Below are 16157 nucleotides of genomic sequence, written 5' to 3'. Positions count from 1 at the left end.
TCACTCCCGGCCCTTTCATCAGCCCAGCCCCGCTTCTCTTCCCAGATGGCCACCCTGGTGTCACTGCTGAGCAATGAAGTTAACAAATGTTTTAATTTCACTGCTGAGCAGTTCGGCAGAGGAGGAGACGGCGGTGAGGATAATGAGCAGCACGTCAGATCCCACCGTTGATGAAAGCTCCCCCTCCCCACCGGCTCAAATGATAATGCAGACAAATTGGATACTGAGAGAGGCGGACCTGGGATATCTGGAGAGCTTCGGTGAACGAAAAGTGGCCTAGGATACAATGAGATAGCTAGGCTGTTATCAACTAAGTGCACAAGAAGGTCGGACGGAGGGAGGGAGGGAGGAAATGGAAAATAAAGAGGAAGAAGCAGGTTTAAAACTAAGGGTATGAGCAATCATGGGTCTTTAGGAGATACCTATTCCCATGGTCCTACGTTGAACGGATTTCTCTTAAATTTTAGCAGCTTTAACGAACAGGCATCTATGCCCTCACGGTTTCTGGGGGTCAGAAATCCAGGCACAGCTCAGCTGAGTCCCTGGCTCAGTGTCCCTCACGGAGCTGCACTCAGGCTGTGAGCCTGGGCTGCAGACACGCCGAGGCTCAGCTGGGGCCGTCTCTTCCTAAGCTCACTCATCTGTTTGTTGGCCAGGGACTGACTTCCTTGCCACGAGGGCCTCTCTCTTGAGCACCTCCTAGCATGGCAGCTTGCATCCCCTAGAGCAAAGATGCTGAGAGCGTCCACACAGGGGTGAGATGGCAGCCACGGTGACCCAGCCTCACACTTGCCGGCCCGCTACCTGTCCCCTATTCTTTTTCTTAGAAGCGAGTCACGAGGCTCAGCCCAAGGGTGTGAAAACCTGGAGGCGGGCATGCTAGGAGCCGTTTCAGAGGCTGCCTGCCGCAGGTCCCTACTGCTGTCAAAGAAGAGGCATTCTAAGGAGACTATAGGCCAACTGCTGAAAGCCAGAAAGCCCGAATAAATGAGACCAAAGAGAATTAGGCATTCAACTGGTATCTTTATCTTATTTATTATTTTTAAAATAGAGACAAAACGATTTATCTTTTGTTCATGAAAGTTACTTATTCCAGTAAAAGCTTAGTGTGGATTATGTATTTTATCTCTGTTTACTTTTGGAGATGGCCGAAAAACATAGGAACCTTTTTTTTTTTTTTTTTTTTAAAGTTAGCTTTATACAGTCCTTTCTGATCAGGAAACAAGCTCGAGCAAACTCAAGAAACACAGAGTCTGACTCATTTATAATCCTGTTTATTTGGGAGGCAAGGAGATCAAGTCTCTCTAAACAATAATTTTAAACATGTAATTACTGTCAGAATATGTAATAACTGGGTGAACTTTGCCAGTGTACATATTCATGAGATCCTTTTGTGTTGTGTATATTGCTGTGGAGTGTGTGTGTGTCTAGAAAACCTTAGATTTTTGTTCTCTAAAGACTCTCCTTAGAAAACTATTTTCTTTTGTAGTATCAATACTAAAAAGCATCAGAGGTAGGTTGTAGTTTTGCCAAGTAGGAATATAAAGATTATACATAATGCTATCCACATGAAATTAAGTTTTGATTACCAGATTTTTCATTAGTGCTGAGACAGAAATATTAATTCTGCCTTCCGGTTGGCCTTCCTCCCATCTGCATGAGACGCCCAGTTGAGTGCTAACATTGTTTATCTTACCCCTGGAGTTGTTGGCATTTTAGTGCTCTAGGTTTAAACAGTCATGGAGGTGAGTTGGGTGTTAGGCATGTGGTGCTGAGACCCCTGGAGGATCAGGTACATCCCACAGACACTGTGACTCTTGACTGAAACAGAGTTCAGGATGAGCACGCTGGTTTTCAGGGTTGTCTTCATAAAGAGACGTGTGTGAGAGCTTTTCAAAAGGAGAGTGTATAAGGGAGAAAAAACAGAGTTGAGACCAGTCTCAGGTACTGCTTTTGGTTACCGATTTGAAAGAAGAGCCATCGAGGAAGGCAGAGAAAGAGTGGCAGAAAGGCACTGGACTTTGGACTTCCCTGGTGGCTCAGACGGTAAAGCGTCTGCCTGCAATGCAGGAGACCCGGGTTCGATCCCTGGGTTGGGAAAATCCTCTGGAGAAGGAAATGGCAACCCACTCCAGTATTCTTGCCTGGAAAACCCCATGGACAGAGGAACCTGGTAGGCTACAGTCCACGGGGTCGCAAAGAGTCGGACACAACTGAGTGACTTCACTTCAGTTCAGAAAGGCAAGTTCTTACCAAAACACTTCCGTGTCAGGAAGTCAGAGAATTGTGTTGCAGAAGCGATAGTACCATCAAGTGTCGTAGAAAGGTCACATCAGCGGGGACCATACTGTTGAGAGCCTGCTTGCCCAATCCAGGGAGCATAGGATTCCTGACTCATCTCTTTCTGGGCACTTGTGTTCCGCAGACCATAATGGGATGCCTTGAGGGTGAAGGACAATCAGCATTTCAGAGAATCCTGGATAAAGTAAGAAGTGAGAGCCTGGATGTTCAGACCGTTGTGTCCCTGTTGCGGCTGTACCAGGATTCCAATCCTGCAGTGAGGACAGCACTGGCGGGCAGAAAGCCGGAGGCTGTAGAAGCAGTGCAGCCGAAAGGTAGGAGCAACCCCATCCACCTGAGTGACTGCGTTTTGTTCTGGGAAGATGCTACAAAGCTTGCTCAAGTGATCCCATTTTTTTCAGTGGCCTAGTTATTATTAAGTGATTGGCACATAAATTTCTACCTGTAGTTCCAGAGGCTGCGTGTTAACATATACAAACTGAATTTGAGTCTTCATTTCTGCCCCCTAGTTAGCTAAATCTGACACCTTGAAGTTGCAGAATATCATCCGTGTTCTCCTGCCCTTCAAAAGCCACACGTCCAAATCAGCGTTTGGCGTGCCCGGGGTGGACTGGTTGCTGACAGCACGTAAAGGCTGAGGTTCCTCTCGTTTGGGTTACGTGCAAAGCGGTGGCCTTGCCAACCAGACGTTAACCTCTGGCTGGCTCTGCCGCTTTGTGTTTCGACAGATAAATGAAACATTTTCCCTTTCATAGAAGAGTTTAAACGGAATAATAAAGTATTTTCCTCTCCAAAAAGAGATTCTGCGTTCGGGTGCTCAGAATAGGCTGAGAATCACTTTACTATTCTGTTAGATCTCTCTTGACAAACCACACTGTCATTTTCTTCAAATTGACTAGCTTCTCTTGTCCGTCTCCAGCTCTTTCTCCCCCAGGGAGCACAGAGGAGGGAAAGACCTTGTCTGTTCTGTTACTGGAACACAAAGAGGACCTGATCCGGTGTGTAACACAGCTGAGACCCATTTTGGAGTTCCTGGAAACAGTGGAGGAGGAATTCCTGCCTGGCTCTGAGAAAAGGGTAACTGTCCAGTGTCTCTTGCTCCCTCCTGAACTCAGGCGACACTTACTTTTAAGCCTCTTGTGGCGCAGAGCACCTGTCCCCTCGCAGTGTTTCTTCACATGCTACACGGAAAGCGCCCTGAAGCTCGGTTCTTACTTCATGCCTCCTGTATCCCCTGCGTCCTTAGATGCACGGACGGATGGCTCTCCCTGCTCTGACTCTGTAAGATTCTGACTCTGTAACTCTTGCCCCCAAAAGAGTTAGGTGTGTGTGTGTTTAGGCACATTTCTAATTATTATGACACTTTTTATAGAAATGATAACACTGTTCATCTTTAGTGATGAAGTCACTTAGGAAGTAAGTAGTCACTTCCTAAAGTAAGTAAGTAAGTACTAAAGTAAAGAAGTCACAATTGGGAAAGTAAGCAGAAAGGAAAAAATCTAAACCTCCCAGCATCTCAGCACTCAGAGATCGTCACTGCTAACATTTTGGAGCCTGTGCTCCCACTTTCCTCGTCTAAATCACCCTGGGACGGGAGTATCATATAGTTTTGTGAGTTTATTTTTTAATTGAATATATTGTGAATGTATTTCCATACCTGCAGTATGGATTATGGTAGCTGTATTCTGTTCTAATGGCTGTACCATGATTCTTTAATGCTTGCCTATTGGGCATTCTTTTCTTATTTTTTGCTTATTCCAGTATTTTGCTATCATAAATGATGCTGCAGGGATCATTTTGCACATAGATCTTTGCATACATCTCAGGTTATTTTCTCAGAGGAATTTCTAAGAAGTAAGAATTTGGAAGAGAGAATGTCAAGTTTTTCAAGTGTTTGATATATATTGCCAAATTGCCCTTCAGGAAGGTTGTACCAATTTACTCTCCCTCCAGCCAGCTGCTAAAGTCCTCATAAAACTGCTAGCATGACTTCTCAAGCCAACTAGATAACTGTATTTGTTGGTGTTATCGATTTCAACTTTGTGCTAAAAATATTTTGATATTGGGAAGGAAGAAATACGGAGATAGAACTTTTGTGCCATCAAACTGTGGGAAGTGGTTTAACTGTTCAGGAGAGAAAATGTTTACGAACCATGGGTGTGATGGCTGAGTATTGGATTCACAGTGAGAGAATGGATCCTAGATTTTCTTATTCTCGATGATATTGTGTTGCCATTTTTTTTCATATAAAATGGGAAAACTTTTCATCTCAAAATTGTATTTTGAAAATTATATTTTTAAAAATTTAACTCCTTTGAACTTCTTGAGAAAGATGATATACTCACAGGATAAGATTAAACCCCTATTTTCTCCTTAGACTTGAGATTAAGTGTAATTTTAGGCACGCAGTTTAAGTGAGTTGCTTCTAGCTCTAGAGGTACCCCGTCCTTGTTTAGTGATTTCATTCAATTACTCATTCAGACCTTTTCCTTGTTAGCTAGGTTGAATGTGTCCTCTGAACTGCTTCATTATCTTGGTAAAATAGCCCTTATAGGAAGAGCCCAGACTCAGCCTCGTTCCCCGCAGCCCGGCAGACCCCACCGTCATTTTCCTCTGTCACTTTCGGTTTGCTTGACAGAAAGGGCTGAAGCAGAAGAACTTAAATTAGTTGTAAATCACAAAAGCACTTCTTAGGACTGGGGTTCCGCCAGAGCTTCATTAAGCTACTGTTTCTCGCGAAAATTGGAGGAGCATAATAAGGCAGGAGTGCAGAGAGGGATGTCGACCACATAGGCACGGTGTTTTCGTACCATCTGGAGTGTGCCATCTTGGGCCTTCGGAACTTTCTCTCCTCTGGAATGATGCTAATCACAAGTACCACAGTCTGTAAACATACCTTGGGTGCTATAAGAAGTGGTAAATAGGCATTTCTTTACTTCAGGATTGGAAACAGATACAGAAACAGTAATTACTATAGCTGCCACTTATTTATTGTTTTCTGTGTGCCAAGCAGTGTGCTGAGGACCTTTTAAGCCTTACTAAATTCTACCCTTGTAGTAACTTTATGGGGGGGAAAAAGTGAAAGTGAAGTTGCTCAGTTGTGTCCGACTCTTTGCGACCCCATGGGACTATAGCCTACCAGGCTCCTCCATCCATAGGATTTTCCAGGCGAGAGAACTGGAGTGGGGTGCCATTTCCTCTCTTACCCTAATTTAAAGATGAAGAAACAGAAGCTTTAGAAGTGTGAGCAGTGCACCCAAAGGCACGGTTGCCTGGGCCAGCACTGGAACCCAGACTTCTAAACAAAGCACATCTGGGACTTCCCTGGAGGTCCAGGGGTTAGCATTTCACCTTCCAGTGAAGGGGTGCTGGTTCGATACCTGCTTGGGGAGCTAAGATCCTACATGCCCCGTGGCCAAGAAACCAAAACATAAAACAGAAACAAGATTGTAGCAAATTCAATAAAGACTTTAAAAATGGTCCACATTTAAAAAAAAGATCTTTTAATGAATAAGTGAACAAAGCACATCTCTTAACCCCTGTGCATCTTGGTTCCTATTAATATTGGTAACCAGTGTCATTTACTAGCAATCGTTTGTCCTAGGACTTAGGCTTGGCTCTACAAATGGGAACTTCATGTTAGAGAATCCGCATAACAACTGTGCAAGAGTTGGTATTGTTATTTTCCTTTGCAGATGAGGAAATTAAGGTTTAAAGACTTAAATAACTTGCCCAAGGTCACAGAGGCCATACATTTTAGAACTTGGTTTCAAACTAGGCCTGTCTGGCTTAGCAGTTCCTTCTCACTCTTAACAGTATCCACCTGCCTCATTTTGGATCAGGTTATCACTTAGGATCTAAGAGGTAACATGGAAATCAGAATAGCTTTTAGGTACAAGCCCTTATTTTAAATTATGTCTCATTTAATAGATAGAAATCTGATATGTATGAGACCTTAAAGAGAATGACTGTGTTCTGTACGGACAAGAAATATGACCACTTAATTTATTAATATATATACATGCCTTTAATAGATATAATACTCCTTTTACATATATAAAACCAATTTGGTTTTATACCTGAATTTATTATTTTTTAAATGGGAGTAATTTGATAGTGGCATCCTCTGACATGCAACAATGACTGATCTGCCTAACTCTTTCCCCTGAGAGCTGGCTTTTTCCCAAGGGAAGCCTCAGGATTCAGTTACAGTGAACCTGTAGACTGCATGTACTGAAATAATCCCCAAAGTCATCCACAAGAACCAAGTTATATAGAGTGAGTTGCAGCCCATGAAGAATTAGTTCTACTGTAATAGGAAAATAGCTATAAAGTAACTAACTGTCAGGGATTTGACTTTTCAACCTTTTGCTGGAGCCCTGTGCCCTGTTGACTCAGAGAACCCTCTAGCATGCAGGGAAGAACCAGTGGGTAGAACCGTGGGCTGATACCTGGAACTGGTATCTGTGGCCACTGGGGAGGAGAGGGGTAATGAGGAACCCACAAGGAAAATAATCCGAAAGTGCACTTTGAATCTATCTGTTTTGGAGACCACAGACAAATGAAGTATCTGTATATTCAAATTGCTGTATCAATAAAGGAAAGAAAAGAATAGCATTGCTCTGAACTTGCAACTTCTGGCCACTTTATTGGATAAAATGGGAAAACACTGTAACCGTATTTATTAATTGCTAGTCGATTTCTCAATCTTAGTGTCTGAACAGACTCAATCTAAAGCTTTGATGTAAACTGCTCGCTCTGTCACATAGGCCTAGCGTAAGAATATTTTTGCAAAATGCACTGAGGTGAAGAATATGCACAGACCTGCAGTTGAAAGAGAAAGATTTTCATAGAGCTGTTTGTTTGGAGAATGCTTTGGGTTTTATTGAAACAGAATAAGGAAGAGACTGTGACAGCTAGCTCTAGAGGTGAGCCGGAGCGGCCTTGGAGACGGGGCAGCCGGTAATGCGGTCTTGCTGGGCTTCCCAGGGGTGTGTCAGGCACGCTCGGAATCGCCGGTAACTGCTGTGGGTCGGTTGCTCACCACTGCAGGTGATGCTGAGTTGCTGTGAGGGCAGCACGCCCAAGGAGACGATAGAAAAGTTGTTGCACAGGACGTCTGAAGAGGAGACCCTGAGTGCTGAGAGTCTGCTAAAACTGCTGCAGGCTGTGAAGGCGGCGTTCCCAGGCTTGGGCCTTCTGCTGGAGAATTTGCAGAAATTAGCCGCTTTGCCGAGCACCACAGGTATAAGTTAATTATTGACTCTCTGGGCTGGGATCACTGTTACAGAAAGCCATAGCTAAAAACTCCCCATTTGGCTTCTCACTGGGCAGATAAGACAGTGTTAGGAAAGGCCACTGTGAAACAGAAACTTGCTGTCTCCCATCAGTGATTCTCAGCGTTTCTGGAGTTAGGATTGGAAATCCGAGAATTTCTCCTCCATTAAACTCCCCTGTGATGTTCCCCTGGTTCAGGGTTTACGAAAGTACGGCTTTCCCGGGGCTGAATGCCTGTGGAGCAGATGGGCTCACAAACATGAGCAGCAGGAGCTCACTTCCCGACACCCTTACGCCTACTGGAGTGCCGTCTGCTTCCAGCAGTGCCCAGAGTGGACCACCCCTCGTGTCCAGCCAGTTTGGGTTAATGGGTCCACATCCCATCCCTTAGAAAAACAGCCCAGCTCTAGCCAATCCCACTCCCACCCCCCCCCACCCCCCACCCCATCCCAGACCATTTGAGACTGAGGTGGGTTTCAGAAAAAGGTATTTGGGAAGTGAGACAACTTTTTTACTAGCTGATAGAAATAACATATCCTTCTACAAACCTGAACTGTTCAAAAAATAAAGGCAAGAACCTCAAATCCCACTTGATTATGTCAGTATTAACACATTCTGTCACATTAGTTTTACAGTGTTGAGATACTCTACTACATTTTATCATTTCCCCCACTTAACAGTGTAACCTAAACATTCTCCAGATTTCAGAACACTCCCTAGAGTTCTAGATTTTTTTTTTTTTAAGGCTGTATGGTTTCCACCATCAGGATACATAGGCTGTTTTACTTGTGCCCGTATCCAGGGGCACGTGTAACCTAACAGTGAAGTCTCTCAAGATTCCCAGGGTTTGCATCCTGCTTTCTTTGATAGCTGTGTGACCCTGAGTGACTTAACCCTTCTGAACCTCATTCTTTCCTCCATGAGACAGGGGTAAGAATGGTACCTGCTCCTTCGTTTTCATGGCCACTATGAGATAGTATGTAAACATTGAGCACAGAGCTCAGCACATGATTTTGTCCTTGTCTAGTCACCAAGTCATGTGAGACTTTTTGCAACCCTGTGGACTGCAGCTTGCCAGGCTTCCCTGTCCCTCACCATGTCCCGGAGTTTGCCCAAGTTCATGTCCATTGAGTCGGTGATGCCATCCAACCACCTCATCCTCTGTTGCCCTCTTCTCCTGCCAGCATCAGGGTCTTTTCCAATGAGTTAGCTGTTTGCTATCAGGTGGCCAAAGTATTGGAGCTTCAGCTTCAGCATCAATCCTTCCAAAGAGTATTCAGGGTTGATTTCCTTTAAGGTTGACTGATTGGATCTCCTTGCTTTCCAAAGGACTCTCAAGAGTCTTCTCCAACACCACAGTTTGAAAGCGTCAATTCATCAGTGCTCTACCTTCTTTATGGTCCAGTTCTCATATCTGTACATGGCTACTGGAAAAACCATAGGCTTCACTATACACATGATAGGCACTCAGTTAGTGTTAGTTATCTTCTTCATCATCATCATCTCAAGTTTCTTAGTGGCAAATATCTTTTTTTTAATTGGAAGGTAGTTGCTTTACAGTGTTGTCCTGGTTTTTGCCATACATCAACGTGAATCAGCCATAGGTATACATAGTGGCAGAAATCTTTGTACACAGATTTTTTTTTTTTTTGCCTTCAGATCATTTCTTAAGGCTAGATTCCCAGAAGTGGAGTTACTGGGCCAGAGAGGAGAATAAATTTTTAAATATCTGCAGAGCTAAAGGGAATGCCTGATAGTTTTGATTTTTCTTTGCTTTCAAATAAGTATGACCTCTTGAAAGAGAGCCGCTAACAGATTGGCTCCGAGGGCATCTAAACAGAAGGATGGGTCAGCTTCGCTACTGCACTCGCGACTCGTGCCTGCCTGTACTTGGGATCACCACGTGGATGCTTTACCTCGGGCTTGATGGATAATATCCCTTGAATCTGTACATCTGAATCTCTTACAAGTGCAGCCTTCTAATTACCCCCCTGTTGAGCAATCACTAGCTTCTCCCACTGGGCGCTAACTTTCAAAGTGCTGGTGGGTTTTGTGGCCCTGCAGCAGTGAGTGATTAAGTGTAGCCCAGAGGAGACGTGAGCACATGTGTGTGAGGCCCCATGCCAGGAGCTGCAGTTGTGCTCCAAAGGAGACCAGGCTCCCACACCGATCTGCTCCTCCACCCGCATTTGTAACTCCCCTCACGTCACCTGGAAGAAGCCCTTAAGGAGGCTTTGTCGCATCAAACGTTGTTGTTTTGCTAATATCTTTACAGCCCAAGCAAACCCTGATGATTATGGGATTGAACTATTGAGACGGTATCATGAGAACCTCTCTGAGATTTTCACAGACAACCAGGTGTTACTAAGAATGATCCCACACGTGAAGAGTATAGTCCCTGGAGAAAAAGAGGTAAGAGAGAAGGAGGAAGGGTGGGCATAATGAGAGAGAAGGGAAAAGATGAACATATATATATATATTTTTTTTTGTTTAATATATATTCTATATAAGCACCACAGCCATGTTGAGAAATGATAGGCTAGGAAATCAGCAGAGAAGGAGAAATAGAAGGCGATTCCATTTCTAAGGCAGAGTGAGAAGTAGGGTAGTTGTAATGTCTGCAATGATGTAAGGAAGGGCTTTCCAAAGGAGGAATGGAAACCCTTCTCATGCATCATCATCTCTCAGGTTGAAGGAGGTGAAGGATGTTGAAAAACTCCCCAGAAATACGTTCACTGTGACGCAACGCCCAGACTCGCAGTTCTGTAGCGGGACTGCCGGCTAGAAAGAGCCTTACATGTGTGTTTGTGCTGCGTCCTGAAGGTCATGGAGAAGCTTGTGAGACGTGGCGCTGGTTCTGGTGGTGCCCATGCTCTGATGTCAGCAGTTCTAGAGAAGCACACGGTGTCTGCAGTGGCCATCTGGCAACTGCTCCTGTTGGCTCAGGAGACGAAGCCCTGCCCATTGAGTCTGCTCATGGAGGAGATACGAAGGGAGCCCGGTGCTCATGCTTTCTTCCGGGCAGGTACGGTGCCAGGGACTCTGTGCTTGCTTTGCCCCCTCCAGAGGTTATTGTCAGTCTTGCCAGAAAATAGAGCTCTCTTTCACTCTTCCGCATCCCAACCCATAGAAGTAAGGACCGGCAGTTTTGTTCAAGGAAATGGGAGTTTGTAAACCTTTGAAAGTAAAATATGGGCAGTTATTCTACACTTGTATTAATAATATTATTTCTCCAACTTCAGTGCTGTTTGGCATTCCCCCCCGGCCCCCGCCAAGGTGGGAGCCAGATAAAATAGATTCTCATGCTGAAGAATTGAGTTGAGAAAAGGTGAAAGGGAAAAATGGAGCTCAGAGTTCTGTTCATGAGTTTTCAATCCTTCTTTGTTCAGTGATGACCCCAGAAAGTGCTGCCTTCGAGACCATCCTGAGGCATCACAGGTCGATCCTAGAGGCCATCCAGCAAACGGCTCAACTCAAGTGCCTGGCCTCAGAGGAGGAGCAGCTGGCAGAGACCGTGAAAGAGGTGCGCTGGGGATGACAATGCGGCGTCTGGGGGAGCTCTACAGCGGCGTGTCCTCTCCTAGGGGAGGAACCAGCTCCTGTTCAGCGACTGCTGTGGGCGGGCCCAGGGCCAAACGGCATTTGTCACGCTTTCGCTCTTTTAATCCTCCCCACTCTGCACGGTGGGTGCTGTCACCGGCATTTTACAGATAAGGGACCTGGGGCTCCGAGGGGTCAGTGGCAGATTGAGGATGTGCCAGCCGGTCAGAGAAGCAGCCAGGATTGGAACGCGGGTTCAAGTGACTCAGATGCAGAGTCTGTTTGTCTGAACCTAGGAAAACTCAGAGGGAACCATGATACTGTCCTGTCACATGTTCTAAGAAGCAACTTTTTTCAGAGGAAGAAAAGTAAAATTAGTCTTATTACACGCTCTATTCTGGCTTCTAGAAAGAGCCAAAATAAACATAGAAAGAACAAAGCTTTTGCCCATATGGGGTAGCAAATAGTGCCAACTCATTTTCTGTAAGGCTTCTCGCAATGTGGCCAGCATCCCAGAAAAACCAGGTGGGGATGGTGGGGGGAATTCACGGATGTTCATCTCAGGATCATGTGCATCTTGAGTGCAAAAGAATCATAAAGGAACATGAAATTTAGCTACAGATTCACCTATGGTGCTTTCTGATCCAGATGGGTGTGGCCGTGGTGTGTAGAAGGGCGGTTTCTAACCCTGCACACAGGTGACAGCCCCACCTCAGTCTGGCTCTCAGATGGGCAGAAGATGGCACATGTTTCTGTGGGGCTTCAGAGGAGAGATGCATCTGCTAGACTCTCTCCAGCATGCCTCGCACTTCAGAGATGGGGCTTCTGCCGTTGATCAGTTTTAGCCTCACTAATTGGTCTCATGCCTGCCTCCAGGGACATCAGGTTTATTTAGATAGACTTGAAAAGAGCAGAAATAAAATATCCCCCAAAATGAAAATTCCATTTGGCCATCTGCGGATGGTTTAGTTTTATTTCTCAGCATACTGATTCTTTCTGCTGATAGCTCTAACGTTCTGAGAGGGTGGCTTTGAAATAATATTCTTGGCCTCTTTAAAGCCCCTATTTGAACCTTCTTTAAAAAGCTGAGTTTCTTTATGAAAGAAAATGATGTTTAAAAGGGTACATCTAAGTATCTAAAAATGTGAAGCCTGCACTGATCATGCAGAATTGCTTCCCGACACTGAGACCGTTATAGACAATGAAAAATTATCTCAGTCTTCGAGACAGAAATGCCAACAGCCACGTCCTATAGCTGTCCCCAAGCATTTGATACTGAGATCTAGAAAAGTTCTTTAGGAGACTCCTGGTTTCTGAGAAGATATTTCTCATAGAAAATCCTCAACGATTCTTTGCTTGCACCTTTGTATTTGCACAGTGGTCTTCATATGTGTCTCCTCGTTTAAATTTTGTGAATTTCCCTGTGCTTGGAGAAAAGGGGGGACTCTCTGCTATATGTATAGTGAGAAATGTGTTATTTATTATAGATAGGGCAATGCATCTCTGAAATTAGCTTTGTTTTCTAAGTTGAAAACCATCGAAAAAAATCTGCTGATGTTAACCACAAACCTTGGTCTCGTGGTATTCATTTAGATTCTGAGCAGCTCCTCTGAGACAGCCAGCCCCGAAGCTTCCCTGGGAGCACTGCTGAGCAGAGCCGCGGAAAAATCCATCTCAGCCACTGAAATATGTCAGCTTCTGTGCAGCATCCACAGATCCTCCCCAGGCCTGCAGCCCGTCATGCGGGAGTTAGCGTGCGCTGGTAAGAAACGGCAGGTGGGGTCCTGTTAGGCCCCAGCTTGTCTCCTTGTTGGACAGAAGAGGCAGCAGTTCATAGAAGAGTTCATCCATCACTACCTTATTTATTTTGTGTGCTCGCGAATACTTAGAGATGTCATAGACCACGGATGTGATTTGTGTTTGTCAGAGAGAAGAGATGACAATGATATTTCATTAGAGTTTGATGAGGGTCCTAAGTAGTTTCCAATCTTCCCCAAAGAAGGAAAGTTAGAAAGCAAAGTAGAAGCCAGGAGAATTCCCAGAGCCATGCGATCTCTCTCTCCTGCACAGGTTTCCTTGCTCAGGAAAAGGGAGAGAAGGAAAGGTGGACAGTGAGTGGTAAATTTCAGTCTGAAGGCAAGGACAAAGCAGGTGAAACGCCAGCTGGAGAAGACTGCCAGCCTGGAAACCAGGCTGGTCAAGGCGAGACAGCTGCCTTGCCCGAACGACGGGAGAAAGACGCGTCCGCCTCCCCAGACTCGGCCCAGAAGAGCTTCGTCTGCGAGGCCTGCGACAAGAGCTTCCACTTCTACTGCCGCCTCAAGGTGCACGTGAAGCGCTGCCGCGCGGCCAAGAGCAGGCAGGCGCAGTGTAAGGAGTGTAACGAGACCAAGGACTCCAAGGAGGAGCTGGAGAAGCATCAGCTGGAGGCCCACGGCGCGGGTGGAGAGCCCAGCGTCCCCAAGAAGAAGAAGAAGAGGCTCCCGGTGACCTGTGACCTCTGCGGACGGGAATTTGCTCATGCCTCAGGTACGTTCAGGAAGGCGTGGTCACGGAGGGTGATACTTCAAACACAGTGAGTCCCCTACATACGAACGACTCCCGTTCTGAGAGCGTGTGCATGAAGTCCAGCACAGTTAGCCTAGGTGCCCCGCTAACAGGCTCAGCTGTGTAGTACTGTATTATAATGGGTTTATAATACTTTTCACACAAACAGTACATAAAAAACAAACACAGAAAACATTTTAAATCTTACAGTATAGTACCTTGAAAAATACAGTGGTCCAATTCAGCAGCTGGCATACAGGGGCACGTTCGCATCTTTGAAAGTTCACAACCCAAATATTCGTATGTAAGGCACTTACTGTGTTGTAGTTTGGATTCCAGGCTTTGCCTCCAGGATACGAGAAGGACTATGTAAGTGCTTAGAAAATAAAGCAGAGGCAGGGGACTGTTTTGAGAAGAGCAGGAGCTTGGGAATCGGCATCCTGAGCTTTCATTTCCCCCTCTGTCAAATAGGTACCCTGATTAACACCCACTGTTTTGGACGTTATGAAGATTTAGGGCTTCCCTGGTGGCTCAGCTGGTAAAGAATCCGCCTGCAATGCGGGAGACCTGGGTTTGTTCCCTGCATTGGGAAGATCCCCTGGAAAAGGGAAAGGCTCCCAACTCCAGTATTCTGGCCTGGAGAATCCCATGGACTGTAGAGTCCATGGGCTCGCAAAGAGTCAGACATGACTGAGCGACATTTCACTTGCATGAAGATTTGAGACAGTGTAGCTGAGACACCTGGTGCAGTGCCTTCAGCAGAGTTAGTGCTCAGTAAACTGTGGCTGTTACTCATAACGATAGCCAGCTCTTTCTCACCTGATACTCTGGTTTCCAAGTATCGCTGGTTTCTGGAGAGTAAACAAGTGTCCTAGAAACCAGCAGAAGTAGATTGTTTTCCCTTGCCTGAGACCTAATGAAACAGAAAAGTGAGTTCACGCCATGCTGTCTCTCGAGGCCTGGCCTGGCAGTGCTCAGGTGTGTCTTCCTGCTGGATTCATAGCTCTGATCACTCGTATCTCCGGTCCCTGGCACGGCTTCCCTAGGCATGCAGTACCACAAACTGACAGAGCATTTTGACGAGAAGCCATTCTCCTGTGAAGAGTGTGGGGCAAAGTTTGCGGCCAATTCCACCCTGAAGAACCACCTTCGCCTTCACACGGGGGACCGGCCGTTCATGTGCAAGCACTGCCTGATGACCTTCACCCAGGCCTCTGCCCTGGCCTACCACACCAAGAAGAAGCACTCAGAAGGTAAGGCGTGGAGGGCGTCTTCATTCTTCCTGCAGGCGTTAAGTGTGAGCTGCCTGGAAACCCACTGGACATTAGGCGTGATAAAAAGTCTCAGGTAGATCAAAAGCAGAAACAGACAGAGTCTCCAGGCCCACAGACGATGGGAAAACCTTTGAGCACAGACATGTAAGCTGCTATGGTGAGAGTCTCTAAAGAGTGGCCAGCTGACATAATATGGTGACTTACGGTTACAGAATTTACATAAGCCAGGAATCCCATGGGCTTCGAGGGGGAGGTCAAGCATAAAAAACCGTGGTGGAGCATGCACTGTGGATCAGGCAGTGGCAGGTGCTACGTGTCTTACCTGGAATCCCTGTGAGCACGGAGCTGATGGTCTTGAGTGTCTCTAGCGACAGAGACCTCAGAGGTGTGAGGTAGAATAAAAACCATTACAGGGACACACGGAAAGTGGGCGTAAGGGTTTCTAGTCCAGTGGGAGGGGAGGAGGTGTGTGGTCAGGAAAGGCTTCCCGGAGGAGGCTGCACATCTTTTGGAGCAGATACATGTGAGCACGGATGCCGTCATCATCTCCCCTGGATCGCTGTTGTTGCGTCCTAACTGGTCTCCGCCTCTTGCCCCCTTTCTCTGGGCAGCGTGCTCAACGCGCAGGCTCAAGTGAGCCTCTGAAAGCTAAACTGTAGCAGGTCACTTCTCTGCTCAAAGCCCCACAAAGGTTTATCACCTCAGTTAGTGTGAACTCTGAAGGTAGCCTGCTAGTCTCCTGATCAAGCCCCCTGATGCCCCTCCGACCTTATCCCTCACTGCTCTCCCTGGCTCGCCCTGTTCCACCTGTTGCAGCCTCCCTGCGAGGCCTCTGACCGGCGGGGCACCTCCTGCTGACCTGTGCTCTGGCTGTTCCTCTGTTTGGAAGGCCTTCCCTTCAGACGCCTCCAGGCTTCACTTCGTCCCCACCTGCAGCTCCTCACGCATGCCTCGCCTTTCCTGTGAGGCCTCTCCTGCCCCTCCGTGTGAAATCTCAGCACTCCAGCCCCACTGCGTTGGTTTTCTCCATCGAGCTTACCATAGGGTCAGTCTGTCATCTCCCGTCTTAATTTATTTTGTTTATAGTTGATTTTCCCCCTGTTAGAATGGAAACTGCATGAGGGTAGAGCACTCAGTCTTTTTTTTCCCCTCCTTCCGCTGTATCTGTGGAACTTAGAATAGTGCTCAGCAAGAGGAGGCCCTCAATAAACATTTACA

General features: G+C 46.3%; 1 protein-coding gene and 1 non-coding gene across 4 annotated transcripts in view; both read left to right on the top strand.

Annotated features, from left to right (window-relative positions):
* ZBTB40 (zinc finger and BTB domain containing 40) overlaps window positions 1-16157 on the top strand; it is a 77213-nt gene that overhangs the window by 48028 nt on the left and 13028 nt on the right. For all 3 annotated transcript variants that reach the window (XM_055574206.1, XM_055574204.1, XM_055574205.1), the window contains 9 exons: window positions 2426-2615; window positions 3221-3378; window positions 7354-7546; window positions 9854-9990; window positions 10402-10603; window positions 10968-11101; window positions 12712-12880; window positions 13189-13647; window positions 14712-14918. In XM_055574206.1, coding sequence (XP_055430181.1) covers window positions 2426-2615; window positions 3221-3378; window positions 7354-7546; window positions 9854-9990; window positions 10402-10603; window positions 10968-11101; window positions 12712-12880; window positions 13189-13647; window positions 14712-14918 — 1849 coding nt within the window. The remainder of the gene's footprint in view (window positions 1-2425; window positions 2616-3220; window positions 3379-7353; window positions 7547-9853; window positions 9991-10401; window positions 10604-10967; window positions 11102-12711; window positions 12881-13188; window positions 13648-14711; window positions 14919-16157) is intronic.
* TRNAC-GCA (transfer RNA cysteine (anticodon GCA)) lies at window positions 2029-2100 on the top strand. Its single transcript has one exon. It is a non-coding gene; the product is annotated as a tRNA-Cys (tRNA).

This window comes from Bubalus kerabau, chromosome 3 (genome assembly GCF_029407905.1).
Source record: "Bubalus kerabau isolate K-KA32 ecotype Philippines breed swamp buffalo chromosome 3, PCC_UOA_SB_1v2, whole genome shotgun sequence".
NCBI lineage: Eukaryota > Metazoa > Chordata > Mammalia > Artiodactyla > Bovidae > Bubalus > Bubalus kerabau.
The sequence above is the reverse complement of the archived record's forward strand: the minus strand, read 5'-3'. Positions and strand labels throughout refer to the sequence as shown.